General features: G+C 48.4%; 1 protein-coding gene across 1 annotated transcript; it reads left to right on the top strand.

Annotated features, from left to right (window-relative positions):
* The first annotated feature begins 13,828 nt into the window (after positions 1-13,828).
* Positions 13,829-14,365, top strand: LOC123770112 (uncharacterized). Its single transcript, XM_045761784.2, has one exon. The coding sequence runs from the start codon at positions 13,829-13,831 to the stop codon at positions 14,363-14,365; it is 537 nt and encodes a 178-aa protein (XP_045617740.2).
* The last annotated feature ends 797 nt before the right edge of the window (positions 14,366-15,162 follow it).

Genomic DNA, 15,162 nt, shown 5'->3' with positions numbered 1-15,162 from the left:
TCTCACCCTTGTCTCACAACCATGGTGGCCCTTCACCCTTGTCTCACAACCATGGTGGCCCCTCTCACCCTTGTCTCACAACCATGGTGGCCCCTCACCCTTCTCACAACCATGGTGGCCCCTCACCCTTGTCCCACAACCATGGTGGCCCCTCACCCTTGTCTCACAACCATGGTGGCCCCTCTCACCCTTGTCTCTGGCAATAAAATGGGTTCCTGACTCTCATATTCCCAGCTCAAACCTAACCTTCCCCCGTTGTTCAAATGACCCGTCACTGTATGTGTGTTCAGTTAATAAGACTGACTAAAGCTGTCAGCCTCACTCTTCTTAAGCTATTTCAAACCTGTTCTTAATTTGATTACTGTTCTACCGTGATATTACCGGGCGGGCCCTAAGCCTCTGGATGGTCCAGTAATGTTACTCAATCCTGTCTTACTTGCGCGGCCGATGGCTTTATGACTCTTATGTTGACTTCAGTAAGATCATGTCCAGTGTGTTTTACAAGTTATTCTGCGCTGTTAAATCTGAGTGGTGATCTTATTTGGTCTGTAACTCTGTACTGTGTTAGATAATGTTCCAGTGGTCTGCTTGGTCTGTAACTCTGCACTGTGTTAATGTCCCAGTGGTCTGTTTGGTCTGTAACTCTGCACTGTGTTAATGTTCCAGTGGTCTGTTTGGTCTGTAACTCTGCACTGTGTTAATGTTCCAGTGGTCTGTTTGGTCTGTAACTCTGCACTGTGTTAATGTTCCAGTGGTCTGTTTGGTCTGTAACTCTGCACTGTGTTAATGTTCCAGTGGTCTTTCAGCCATTTCTCCACAATGCCATTTCCTCTGATCTTCTGGAACCTTTGAGCCTATTTCCCATGCTCGGAGTATCCCAGCCAGATGCGGTGAAAATGAGCCCTTGTTCTATTTTGACAAAGTCACCAAAATACATGGTTCAAAGTTAGTTGAAGTCTTATACTAACCTGATCCTGATATTCCAGGCGCTGTGGTGTGGTCACTGAACATCTTCTGCATTGCTCTATCTCTAATTATTTTCTTAATGTGTGCTAGGCTCTTCGGTATGAAAATGTCTACATTCCTGCACGTAGTTGCAAGTTTTGCAGCTGCTTCTACAGTATAATTCCCTGTTATTCCTACAAGACCTGGCACCCAGTTGACAGGCATTTGTTGAACGTGATGTTTGAGTGCTTGCACTAATGTGATAACATTTGTGCTCAGACGGATGTTGCCGGGTAAGTGTTCCTGTTGCAAGGCAATTTTTGCAACAATGGCAGTTCTCCAATGTGAATGTGAACTTTTTGTCAGTGTTTAACAACAGCATATTTCAAAGCCTTTTTAAATGCTTAACATCTCTTGTTAGCAGAGGTGAACGAGAGTGAAAATCTCTGAGAATGAAATTTTCCAACTAAAGAATTTCTTGTCTTAACTGCCGCTCCAGATTCTTGTCTGTACTGGTGTGGTGATTGGTGTGGTGTGGGTGAGGCTGTTAGGTGGCACGTTGGCTTGTGTGTCCCTCTGAGCAATGGTGCCAGGATGATAGTGCCAGCCTGATCCTTTGCTCCTGTTCTTATTTAGTTAAGTAAACACCCTCTTATCAATAGAAACTATCTCCCTTAGTAAAAAAATATCTCTCTTAGTTTTTTAAACTATCTCTCTTAGCAATATAAACTCTCTCCTAGCTATTTAAACTATCTCTCTTAGCAATATAAACTCCTAGCTATTTAAACTATCTCTGTTAGGTATTTAATCTCTCTTAGGTATATAAATTCTCCCTCTTAGAAGTTTAAATTATATTTCTTAACTATTTAAACTATACTTCTTATATAATTAAACTATCTCTCCTAGCCATTTAAACTAGCTTTCTTAGCTATTTAAACTATCTATAATCTATATCCTACTCTTCAGTTTCTTGGACGTTTAGCAATTGTATAATAGATTACCTCCATGGTTTTACCTTAACTGTATCATACAGTAATGAATTAATACATTAACGAACGTGTTACGTGTTCATTTGCTAGCTTGCCATGTGCTGAGTACTGAGCTACTCACACTAGGCACTGAGTACTGAGCTACTCACACTAGGCACTGAGTACTGAGCTACTCACACTAGACACTGAGTACTGAGCTACTCACACTAGACACTGAGTACTGAGCTACTCACACTAGGCACTGTGTACTGAGCTACTCACACTAGGCACTGTGTACTGAGCTACTCACACTAGGCACTGAGTACTGAGCTACTCACACTAGACACTGAGTACTGAGCTACTCACACTAGGCACTGTGTACTGAGCTACTCACACTAGGCACTGAGTACTGAGCTACTAACACTAGACACTGAGTACTGAGCTACTCACACTAGGCACTGTGTACTGAGCTACTCACACTAGACACTGAGTACTGAGCTACTCACACTAGGCACTGAGTACTGAGCTACTCACACTAGACACTGTGTACTGAGCTACTCACACTAGACACTGTGTACTGAGCTACTCACACTAGGCACTGTGTACTGAGCTACTCACACTAGGCACTGAGTACTGAGCTACTCACACTAGACACTGAGTACTGAGCTACTCACACTAGACACTGAGTACTGAGCTACTCACACTAGACACTGAGTACTGAGCTACTCACACTAGACACTGTGTACTGAGCTACTCACACTAGACACTGAGTACTGAGCTACTCACACTAGGCACTGAGTACTGAGCTACTCACACTAGGCACTGAGTACTGAGCTACTCACACTAGACACTGAGTACTGAGCTACTCACACTAGACACTGAGTACTGAGCTACTCACACTAGACACTGAGTACTGAGCTACTCACACTAGGCACTGAGTACTGAGCTACTCACACTAGACACTGAGTACTGAGCTACTCACACTAGGCACTGTGTACTGAGCTACTCACACTAGGCACTGTGTACTGAGCTACTCACACTAGACACTGTGTACTGAGCTACTCACACTAGACACTGTGTACTGAACAACTTCGCCATATTCTTAGTTACTTCACAATGGACTGGGTACTAATGGTGCCCTCCCTCTCTATATCCCAGCTCCTTGTCCTCATATCCCAGCTCCTTGTCCTCATATCCCAGCTCCTTGTCCTCATATCCCAGCTCCTTGTCCTCATATCCCAGCTCCTTGTCCTCATATCCCAGCTCCTTGTCAACATATTCCATCCACTGCTAATCATACTGACTTAGTGCTTTCTCCTCATAATCACCTCACAACTCTCATTTCATTAATTGATTTCCATTCTCTGTTCAAGCTCTACCTTCTCCACACCCCCAACCTCAACCCTTCTCTCTCTCTCTCTCCCTCTCTCTCTCTCTCTCTCTCTCTCTCTCTCTCTCTCTCTCTCTCTCTCTCTCTCTCCAACCCGTCCTCCTAATAGAACGTAACATTTTGATGCATTCTTTACCTAAGGCCAAAAATCGTCGTACTAGTCTATTACATGGCAGCGGCTCGCGAACTGTTCCGTTTTCTGTTTTGGGTCCTCTGGTAGGTTTAGGATAATTGTACTTTAGTGCGACATTTTCTTGACGTTGGGAAAGCTTAGGAGGACCGGCTGCTCTCTCAATCCCTGTCCCATCTTTCATAAACGCCCCTCTTCCCCTAGGAGTTTGCCCTAGGAGCTTGCCCTAAGAGCTTGCCCTAGGAGCTTCCCCTAGGAGCTTGCCCTAGGAGCTTGCCCTAGGAGCCTGGAGAGGGTAGTGGGAGGACCCTAACCATTGTTCCCCTCATAAACTTGAGCAACAAGGCAGGCCCGCCAGCGACCATGAGTTTGGTTACTAATAAAGTCATTTATCTCTCGAGGTGCTGGCACTTAATTGAGACATTTATCAAACTTTAACGACCTCTAAATTCCATTCTCGGGAGGAACTAGCCGTGGAGGGCAGTGCCGTAAAGCGGTGATGTTCACCTGTTGCTATTTCACCTCAGCTTCCACAGATGGATAAGTAGTTCTTGTAGAATACAACATGGAGGACATAACTGCTGAATTATTACTTGTATTTATTATTTAATTGGTCGATAACTACACCACGTGCACAGTTTATTTTGTTTAGGGTGTTTGACCACCATAAACTTCTTCATTGTATTCAATACTAACCATCATGTTAGACAATTTATTCCGTCCTCCGTCAACAGAGGAGGACGGACGTCAACAGAGCTGTCAGACAACATATACTCTGGTGAATTACTGAGCACTCAACCACAGAGGTTAAGTAGTAACTTTACGGTGTTCTGCAGCATCCAATACTGGTCTGTGTTACACAGCCAGGGTCAGGCCGGTGTGCTACACCTTGTGCTCTGGCCTCTCCAACCCTCAGGCACAAATAAAACTATCTACGGGCTCACCATAGCCCGTGCTACTTGGAACTTTTTGTTCCAGGTAGCGAGTCTTTAACAACAACGACCTCGGCCACATAAGGTGATGGTGGTGCTTTTACCCTGCTGGCCAGAGAACATTAATTTTAACACTGGTATTAATCTACGTCAAACAAAATTAGACACGTATAATGGGTATCTACGAGGACTGTAATTGTTGAGGTGGCGGCCGCTGCTGAGTCAGGCTGTGACAGCACGCAGGCAACACACACACACACACACACACACACACACACACACACACACACACACACACACACACACACACACACACACACACACAGGGGGGCCGGTGGCTGAGCAGACAGCACGCTGGACGCGTGATCCTGTGGTCCCGGATTCGATTCCGGGCGTCGGCGAGAAACAATAGGCAGAGTTTCTTTCACCCTAATGCGCCTGTTACCTAGCAGTAAATAGGTACCTGGGAGTTAGTCAGCTGTCACGGGCTGCTTCCTGGGGGTGTATGTGTGTGTGTATGTAATGTGGGAAAGACGAAAAAAAATAGTAGTTAGTAACAGTTGACTGACAGTTGAGAGGCGGGCCGAAAGAGCAGAGATCAACAACCCCCGCAAGCACAACTAGGTGAACACACACACACACAAGGCACCGGGAGGATGTACTAGAAGAGGAAGGCAACACCGGGAACCGGTTCCAGGCCGCTCACCGCACCGGGGCACCCTGGTATAGTCGGGACATAACACATATAACCTGGCAGCATCTAATGAATGGTAAGACCACACCATTAGTGTAGACTCATCACAGCGCCCTCTGCTTTATTAAGGCCTTGTCAAGCCGCAAACATATACCGTCACAAAGAGGTCGTTACAGTAGCGGTCATTACAGTAGCGCTCGTTACAGTAATTAAAGCCAGCTCAGCGTGGTTAGAAAACTCATGTAAATCACAAGTTCATCCAGCAAACTGGCCACCAAGGACACTGGCAGGGGGCTGCTCTCTACTGGTGCATCTAGGTAGCTGCCATCCTCTAACACATGCCTGGGGAGCTGCCATCCTCTAACACACACCTGGGGAGCTGCCATCCTCTAACACACACCTGGGGAGCTGCCATCCTCTAACACACACCTGGGGAGCTGCCATCCTCTAACACACACCTGGGGAGCTGCCATCCTCTAACACATGCCTGGGGAGCTGCCATCCTCTAACACATGCCTGGGGAGCTGCCATCCTCTAACACACACCTGGGGAGCTGCCATCCTCTAACACACACCTGGGGAGCTGCCATCCTCTAACACACACCTGGGGAGCTGCCATCCTCTAACACACACCTGGGGAGCTGCCATCCTCTAACACACAGCTGGGGAGCTGCCATCCTCTAACACACACCTGGGGAGCTGCCATCCTCTAACACACACCTGGGGAGCTGCCATCCTCTAACACACACCTGGGGAGCTGCCATCCTCTAACACACACCTGGGGAGCTGCCATCCTCTAACACATGCCTGGGGGAGCTGCCATCCTCTAACACACACCTGGGGAGCTGCCATCCTCTAACACACAGCTGGGGAGCTGCCATCCTCTAACACACAGCTGGGGAGCTGCCATCCTCTAACACACACCTGGGGAGCTGCCATCCTCTAACACACACCTGGGGAGCTGCCATCCTCTAACACACACCTGGGGAGCTGCCATCCTCTAACACACACCTGGGGAGCTGCCATCCTCTAACACACACCTGGGGAGCTGCCATCCTCTAACACACAGCTGGGGAGCTGCCATCCTCTAACACACACCTGGGGAGCTGCCATCCTCTAACACACACCTGGGGAGCTGCCATCCTCTAACACACACCTGGGGAGCTGCCATCCTCTAACACACACCTGGGGAGCTGCCATCCTCTAACACACAGCTGGGGAGCTGCCATCCTCTAACACACACCTGGGGAGCTGCCATCCTCTAACACACACCTGGGGAGCTGCCATCCTCTAACACACACCTGGGGAGCTGCCATCCTCTAACACACACCTGGGGAGCTGCCATCCTCTAACACACACCTGGGGAGCTGCCATCCTCTAACACACAGCTGGGGAGCTGCCATCCTCTAACACACACCTGGGGAGCTGCCATCCTCTAACACACACCTGGGGAGCTGCCATCCTCTAACACACACCTGGGGAGCTGCCATCCTCTAACACACAGCTGGGGAGCTGCCATCCTCTAACACACAGCTGGGGAGCTGCCATCCTCTAACACACACCTGGGGAGCTGCCATCCTCTAACACACACCTGGGGAGCTGCCATCCTCTAACACACAGCTGGGGAGCTGCCATCCTCTAACACACAGCTGGGGAGCTGCCATCCTCTAACACACACCTGGGGAGCTGCCATCCTCTAACACACAGCTGGGGAGCTGCCATCCTCTAACACACACCTGGGGAGCTGCCATCCTCTAACACACACCTGGGGAGCTGCCATCCTCTAACACACACCTGGGGAGCTGCCATCCTCTAACACACAGCTGGGGAGCTGCCATCCTCTAACACACACCTCGGGAGCTGCCAATTTTTTGCAGCAGCTGCATTCGATACCCGGTGGTCCATGTGGCTGGGCACCGTTCCTTCGCCCCGTCCTCATATCCCAGTTTGTTGTCCTCGTATCCCAGTTCTTTGTCGCCATATCCCAGCTCCTTGAGATCGTATCCCTTCCAGTAATATCCAGCCATACAGGATTAATGTTTTCTCCTATGATTACCTCACCTAATGTAATATATAATATTATCACACAAAACAGCCCGTCCTCAGGTTAGTTCATTAAAGAACTAAGAACAGTTGGTGCATTTTAAAACTATTTAGATAATGCATTTATGAACTGGACCTTAGTAATTATAACGAGTGTCCATCCTCCCTGTTTAACCCACCTAGATACTTATCAAGGATTATTAAGGCTATTAAATGGCAAGTGAGACTGTTCTGAACAGAGATTATTCTCAAGTTATTACTGTATTGTATTTTACTCCCATGCTTTAAAATAGGAGCCCGGCCCGTCCTCAGGTAAATTAGCACATTAAATAACTGGGTACAGAGTGTATTTTGGGACTATTAATATAACCCAACATACCTTGAGGTTACCTTGAGGTGCTTCCGGGACTTAGCGTCCCCGCAGCCCGGTCGTCGACCAGACCTCCTGGTCGACGACAAGGACGACGACGACGACCAGGACGACGACGACGACCTGGTCAACTTAACCTGACCATAGTTTGTCGAGCAAGATCCGTCAGCATATTAAGGCACTAACTCACCCTAATATGTTATGGAACTATTAAGATGACGCAGAAGTACACTTGGATGTGGTGTTGACCCCTGAGGGTCAGATGAGTCAAAACATCAACACAAACATGTTTTGAAACAAATGCAAAATTGTTGTCTTCCCTTCCCAGTTCATGGGCGACCTTAGGACCTTTGTTGACCTCAAGGTCTGTGTTAACCTTAAAGACTATGATGTCCTCGACCACACCTTCCCTTCCCACACCACCGGCGCCCTCTCTTGTGTCTCCCTTCCCACACCACCGGCGCCCTCTCCCGTGTCTCCCTTCCCACACCACCGGCGCCCTCTCCCGTGTCTCCCTTCCCACACCACCGGCGCCCTCTCCTGTTTCTCCCTTCCCACACCACCGGCGCCCTCTCCCGTGTCTCCCTTCCCACACCACCAGCGCCCTCTCCCGTGTCTCCCTTCCCACACCACCAGCGCCCTCTCCCGTGTCTCCCTTCCCACACCACTAGCGCCCTCTCCCGTGTCTCCCTTCCCACACCACCGGCGCCCTCTCCCGTGTCTCCCTTCCCACACCACCAGCGCCCTCTCCCGTGTCTCCCTTCCCACACCACCAGCGCCCTCTCCCGTGTCTCCCTTCCCACACCACTAGCGCCCTCTCCCGTGTCTCCCTTCCCACACCACCGGCGCCCTCTCCCGTGTCTCCCTTCCCACACCACCGGCGCCCTCTCCCGTGTCTCCCTTCCCACACCACCAGCGCCCTCTCCCGTGTCTCCCTTCCCACACCACCAGCGCCCTCTCCCGTGTCTCCCTTCCCACACCACCAGCGCCCTCTCCCGTGTCTCCCTTCCCACACCACCAGCGCCCTCTCCCGTGTCTCCCTTCCCACACCACCGGCGCCCTATCCCTTCCCACACTACCAGCGCCCTCTCCCGTGTCTCCCTTCCCACACCACCGGTACCAGCCCCCTCGTCCACCATCCCAACTCACCCTACACATCACTAGGTGAGGCCTTATTATTATTATTATTAACATCTTTATTGGCCTATCCTCACCCTTGTTCCTATCAACCTCGGAGTTTAATAACCCGACAGCCTTCTCCCAGTTCTTGTGATAGCTACGTAAATAGACCTGTTAGCTAGTTCCCCCTTTACCATAGACCTGACCAAACAGCCACCTCTCGCTCCGTCGTTGGCCTTTGGGTCTAAGGTAACATAAAGGCATTCGTTGTCCTCACTTGACCTCAAGGTGTAGGGTAATCTCAAGGCCTTTGTCGACCTCAAGCTCAGAAGTCGCACATGTGCGCCTGAGCGTCGTGTCAGCTTGCAGTATCAAGCTTGGTTGCCCAGCTTCACTCTCAGAACTGTACATGCGTGTCTTTAGCTTTATCGTTTCCATTCGCGGGTATGACAGCGTTAAGCGATTGTTGTCAGTGAACATTTATTGTTTAATGCAGGGAGGTGGGGTGACCTGGGAGGGGGGGTAGGGTACAGAGGTAAGACCTGATACACTACACTAACTAGCACTAGTGCTAGTTAATGTGGTGTACTAGCACTAGCTAGTACTAGCACCTCAACATGGTCAGTGGTGACGGGTTAGGGAAGGGCATGTTGACGGGGTAGCGAGGAAGATGTTGTGGTGTAGAAGGGGCAAAGTTTAGGAGATAGAAACCGGCAGGGTAAAGCTAAAGAGAGGTATGTGGGAACCGACCTGTGAGATTTATATTTATTTAATTTATATGAATTTATATTTACGTTAATTTATATACTTCGATAGCAATTTGTATAATGATAAGTGGACTGTATTTCTGCAATAATCTCTTAATCTCACAAATCGATCCTCTACACATTAGGGGGGTTATTAAATTAATATATATGCAGCCAATCAAACTGCAGAATTAACTACATACATTGAAGAGGTTCCTTATCTTATAGTACAGCAGGTTAGTCCACCAGGTATAACTAGGGTGTAGACACCAAATTATCCTCTTTGAGGTAGCTTCCATATCACCCAGTAACTGGTGCACAAATCTTGCTTCCTCGTCTTGACCTGTCAAAAGTGCGCTAGCTGTGAAGCCAGAATCCTATATATGACAAGCTATATCAGAGAAAACACTATACAGTACATGGAACAATAAAGACCTGGCTTAATTACCTTTAGTATGAGGCGATTTCGTGTTCTAACGGGCTAACCCTACCCAATGACATTAATGGCCACTAATGATAGATAATGGGTTTCGGAAAGAACACTTAACTTGAATTTGTAGACAGCGTGTTGATAATGGTACACCTTTAGTTTCCATAACACTACGTCCAAGTAAAATTAACAGGAGCCGTATTTGCTCCCGTGTGCCTCTGGTCTAGTATAAACAATGGCTGCCCTCCTCCCTCACTGACGCCTGGCTTACATTGTCCAGATGTCCAAAGGTGATAGAAGGGTCACATTTACTCTACTTTAATATTGATAATTAAGTTAATTTATATAAGATGTTTTTATGATGGTAAAGTCCAAAGACTAATGTATTTAAGAATAATTCCCACCATAATAGGTGGTGAATTATAATAGTATGTGGTGATGATATCCCGTTTTCTTTAAACGGTAATTCCACTACAAGTTACGTTTTCTATGGGTAACTTGTTTATACAACACAGCTCTTATCTGTCTGTATGATATTAAATGGTGTCGGATTTTCCGACAAGGTAGGGGGGGTTGTGAAGGGTAGATTAGGCCCCAACAACCCCCTCACACACACACACCAAATCACTGTCTCCTCAAAACAAAACACAAACTTGACAAAATTGTTCTTGATGTTCATGATTGATTCTGGCCGGACGCGTGCCGGAGTTCCCGCTCTGAGATGTATACAACACACCTTATCTATCTTTTGCTGTAACACCTTATCTATCTCTTGCTGTAACACCTTATCTATCTCTTGCTGCAACACCTTATCTCTCTCTTGCTGTAACACCTTATCTATCTGTCGCTGTAACATCTTATCTATGTCTTAGTGTAACGTTCAAGCAACTTTACAAAAAACTAGCGCCACAGATAAGTAAGGTGAGGTTGTTTAATCACATTACAAGCCGTAAAGGAAGCTGTAAAGTCAGAAGGACACCAATAAAATACGTCAAGTGGGCTGTTTAACGTGACCCGCACCACCCCACACGGGCTCACAAGTATCTACTTTTTCTATGCAACACACTCTATAGGTTAGGGTGGGTTGGTAGTTAGGTTAGTTTAGGTTAAGTCAAATTAGGTTAGATTAGATTAAGTAAGGAGACTGGATTTTTTCCAGAGTGGCAAATCAATGGGGTGGGGGTGGGGGGGGGGGGCTGATTAGGGAGCTTTACACTGGAACCATTGTCATTGTTGTGTATTAAGTAAATTTTTTCATTTTAATTGTGTTTGTAATGTAATGTAATCTTCTTTCGAGACATATACAGCGGAGAAAGAAGTGGAATATTTATAATAAACATGTTTTTATCCATGTGTGTGAGGCGCCCAGCACCAGCCACAGCAACCTTCCCTCCTCTCTCCCAGTCCTTCCCACCATTCCCCTCCCCCGTCCCCTCGTCCTCCCCACCATTCCCCACTCCCCCGTCCCCTCGTCCTCCCCACCATTCCCCACTCCCTCGTCCGATGCATTCCCAAATGATCTGATGTTCCCATCAGAAAATTTGGAATATCAAATGATCTGATGTTCCCATCACTGAAATATAAGAAACAATTCCCTGGAAACATAAACCGAAACTGTCTCTATTTTCCGTTTGATACAACTTGTAATAAAGTTGTTACATCTTGGCTTAACGTGTTTATGACGTATTAGAACGTTGTTATAACTTGCTATATTGGTTCTTATAACTGGTTAGGAGGTGTTAAAACTTGTTCGAACGTTGTACCAACGTCGTAGTTTCGGTGTGTGTTTGGCGGATAAAAGACGAAATGAATAACCCGACAGCCTTCTCCCATTTCTTGTGGTAACTACGTAAATAGGCCTGTTAGCTAGTTCCTCCTTACCTTACAGCGGGAGAAATGACTCATTTCATGAATTTCATTTCATAAAGCACGACTCATACTTCAGTAGTGTGACTTGAAATACCTCCACGCTGGACTACAAACACACACCGTATATCTATCTTGAGGTTATCTTGAGATGATTTCGGGGCTTTAGTGTCCTCGCGGCCCGGTCCTCAACCAGGCCTCCACCCCCAGGAAGCAGCTCGTGACAGCTGACTAACACCCAGGTACCTATTTTACTGCTAGGTAACAGGGGCATAGGGTGAAAGAAACTCTGCGCATTGTTTCTCGCCGGCACCTGGGATCGAACCCGGGACCACAGGATCACAAGTCCGGTGTGCTGTCCGCTCGGCCGACCGGCTCCCTGATCTAGGATTAATTTAATTAATAAGTGATAAGTCATTTTTTAGAGATAATAGTGCGCGGGCCCTAAGCCCCTGGCTGGCCCACGAAGTGTTACTCATTTCTATTTTTGGCGGTGAAAATAAGTGATGACTAACTCATCAGCCTCGGGGTGTGGAAATACTCAACAGTCTTGTTAATTGTTACATCATTTTAATTGGCTGCCCACTCACCAGGAAGCAACCCACAACAGTTGCCTAACGCCCAGATACCATATTACTGCGAGAAGACTATAGGTACTAGATACCAGGGGTGTTTCCAGCACGCTCTAGTCGACTGCACCACGACATGGTCACAAGAATTGCAACCTGGAGGTGCTACTGCACCCACAAGGGTCCCGAGGCTTCCGCTGAAGCCTAACCGGGGTTTCACACAATTTCCCCAGCAACTCTCCAACCACTTGGGTCGGACGGTAGAGCGACGGTCTCGCTTCTTGCAGGTCGGCGTTCAATCCCCGACCGTCCAAGTGGTTGGGTACCATTCCTTCCCCCCGTCCCATCCCAAATCCTTATCCTGACCCCCTTCCCAGTGCTATATAGTTGTAATAGCTTGGCGCTTTCCCCTGATAGTTCCCTTCCCTTCCCCAGCAACTCGGGCTCTGTCAACCATGTGGCGGTGCAGTCGGCTAGAGTGCGCCTGGGAACAAGCCAGCGCATTGGTTCGAACCCTCATGAAGGCTAATGTGAATTTGTTCATTGATCAACCTATCCTCTTAAAAAGAACGTCGCTTTTGGCCGTTTGCCCGTATGGCCGAATTTGGACGTAATTTGAAAATGAAAAAAATATGAAAATAAATTTGGGATTTTTTTTTCAACAACAGTAAGTTAAGGGTCCTCTGATAGGTTAGGTGGGCAGGAAATTCTCATAAAGTTTCAAAACGTTATGAAAAACGTTAATTTAAAGTGTCCTCTTATAACCTCTGCTCGTACGCCGAACGACTCAAATAGAAAACGGAACAGAACGTCACTTTTGTGAGTCGATTTCATTTTAAATTACGTCCAAATTTGGCCATAGTGCGCATACGAGCCAAAAGTGACGTTATTTTTAAGAGGACGGGTTGCATTGATTTACCACGTTAATGTGGTTTCTCTGTGTATAGGTACCAGATGTAAGGACACGCTGCCAAAACGGTTCTGTCCTATCCTGGGAAATGAACCTATGATCGTCGGCTGCAATTCGACGACCTAGACCACTGAATCACAGGACATTGCAATATGTTGCAATGGACATTTCAGTGTGTGTGTGTGTGTGTGTGTGTGTGTGTGTGTGTGTGTGTGTGTGTGTGTGTGTGTGTGTGTGTGTGTGTGTGTGTGTGTGTGTGTGTGGGGTCCCAACTGAGGTCCCGCCTCAGTTGAGAGGTGGGACCAAAGAGCCAGAGCTCAACCCCGCAAGCACAACTAGGTGAGTACACACACACACACACACACACACACACACACACACACACACACACACACACACACACACACACACACACACACACACACACATCCTTATGTACATATATAAGGTATGTCCTTAACTTGTATACCATGCAAGGTGATGGAGGAGATTGTGAGAAAAAACCTAGTAACACATCTGGAGAGAAGGGATTTCGTGACAACCCATCAACATGGGTTCAGGGAGGGTAAAACTTGCCTCACTGGCTTAATAGAATTCTACGACCATGTGACAACGATTAAGCAAGAAGGAGAAGGCCGGGCGGACTGCAATTTCCTGGACTGTCGGAAAGCCTTTAACTCAGTACCCCATAGCCAGCAGAAAGAAGCGTCCCCAATCATGCCGAGCCAGCAGAAAGAAGCGTCCCCAATCATGCCGAGCCAGCAGAAAGAAGCGTCCCCAATCATGCCGAGCCAGCAGAAAGAAGCGTCCCCAATCATGCCGAGCCAGCAGAAAGAAGCGTCCCCCAATCATGCCGAGCCAGCAGAAAGAAGCGTCCCCAATCATGCCGAGCCAGCAGAAAGAAGCGTCCCCAATCATGCCGAGCCAGCAGAAAGAAGCGTCCCCAATCATGCCGAGCCAGCAGAAAGAAGCGTCCCCAATCATGCCGAGCCAGCAGAAAGAAGCGTCCCCAATCATGCCGAGCCAGCAGAAAGAAGCGTCCCCAATCATGCCGAGCCAGCAGAAAGAAGCGTCCCCAATCATGCCGAGCCAGCAGAAAGAAGCGTCCCCAATCATGCCGAGCCAACAGAAAGAAGCGTCCCCAATCATGCCGAGCCAGCAGAAAGAAGCGTCGCCAATCATGCCGAGCCAGCAGAAAGAAGCGTCGCCAATCATGCCGAGCCAGCAGAAAGAAGCGTCGCCAATCATGCCTAGCCAGCAGAAAGAAGCGCCCCCAATCATGCCTAGCCAGCAGATACAAGTCTAACAAGAGTCACTTTTCACGTCGTCAAATTTCCTTGGCATGATTTCATCTTTGTTTCCCCCCTACCAAATGCATTCAATGCGCCGCCCTCAGGAAGACAACACCATTCTTTTATCGATCTCCGCCGAGCCCTGACTCGGCGGACCGCGTCTATCCCTGTCATCCCTCACACTCGCAACGCTGTGAATACTCTTCCTGTTGGATCACGTGTCATAAACAGCGGCCGGTGTTAAATTTTATTGGTGGAAAAAAACGCCAATATGCAGATCGACATGAATGATAAGTTGGTCTTTCAACAGCCACAGACCTGTCTGACCACCACCACCCACTCCCCCCCCCCCCTCGCCGCCCCACACACCACTGCACACTCATGGCCACCACACTACCACCCCCTCCACCACTACCCTCCACACTACCACCCCCTACACCACTACCCACCACACTACCACCCCCTCCACCACTACCCTCCACACCACCCCCCCTCCACCACTACCCTCCACACTACCACCCCCTACACCACTACCCACCACACTACCACCCCCTCCACCACTACCCTCCACACTCCCACATAACAGTCGGCCCGTTGGACACCACACGCTCCCCACAACTTTACGCCACCTACCACACAACACACACGCGCCTTCAGACCTACAAGTTAAGGAGACAAGAATATGTTGATGCATATAGAGAACGTGACAACGTCGCAAGGATATTCGCTAAACAATGGCACGGCAGCTTTATGGGAGGG

Source organism: Procambarus clarkii, chromosome 45 (genome assembly GCF_040958095.1).
Source record: "Procambarus clarkii isolate CNS0578487 chromosome 45, FALCON_Pclarkii_2.0, whole genome shotgun sequence".
Taxonomy (NCBI): Eukaryota; Metazoa; Arthropoda; class Malacostraca; order Decapoda; family Cambaridae; genus Procambarus; species Procambarus clarkii.
Note: the sequence above shows the minus strand (reverse complement) of the source record. Positions and strands in the feature narration are given on the sequence as shown.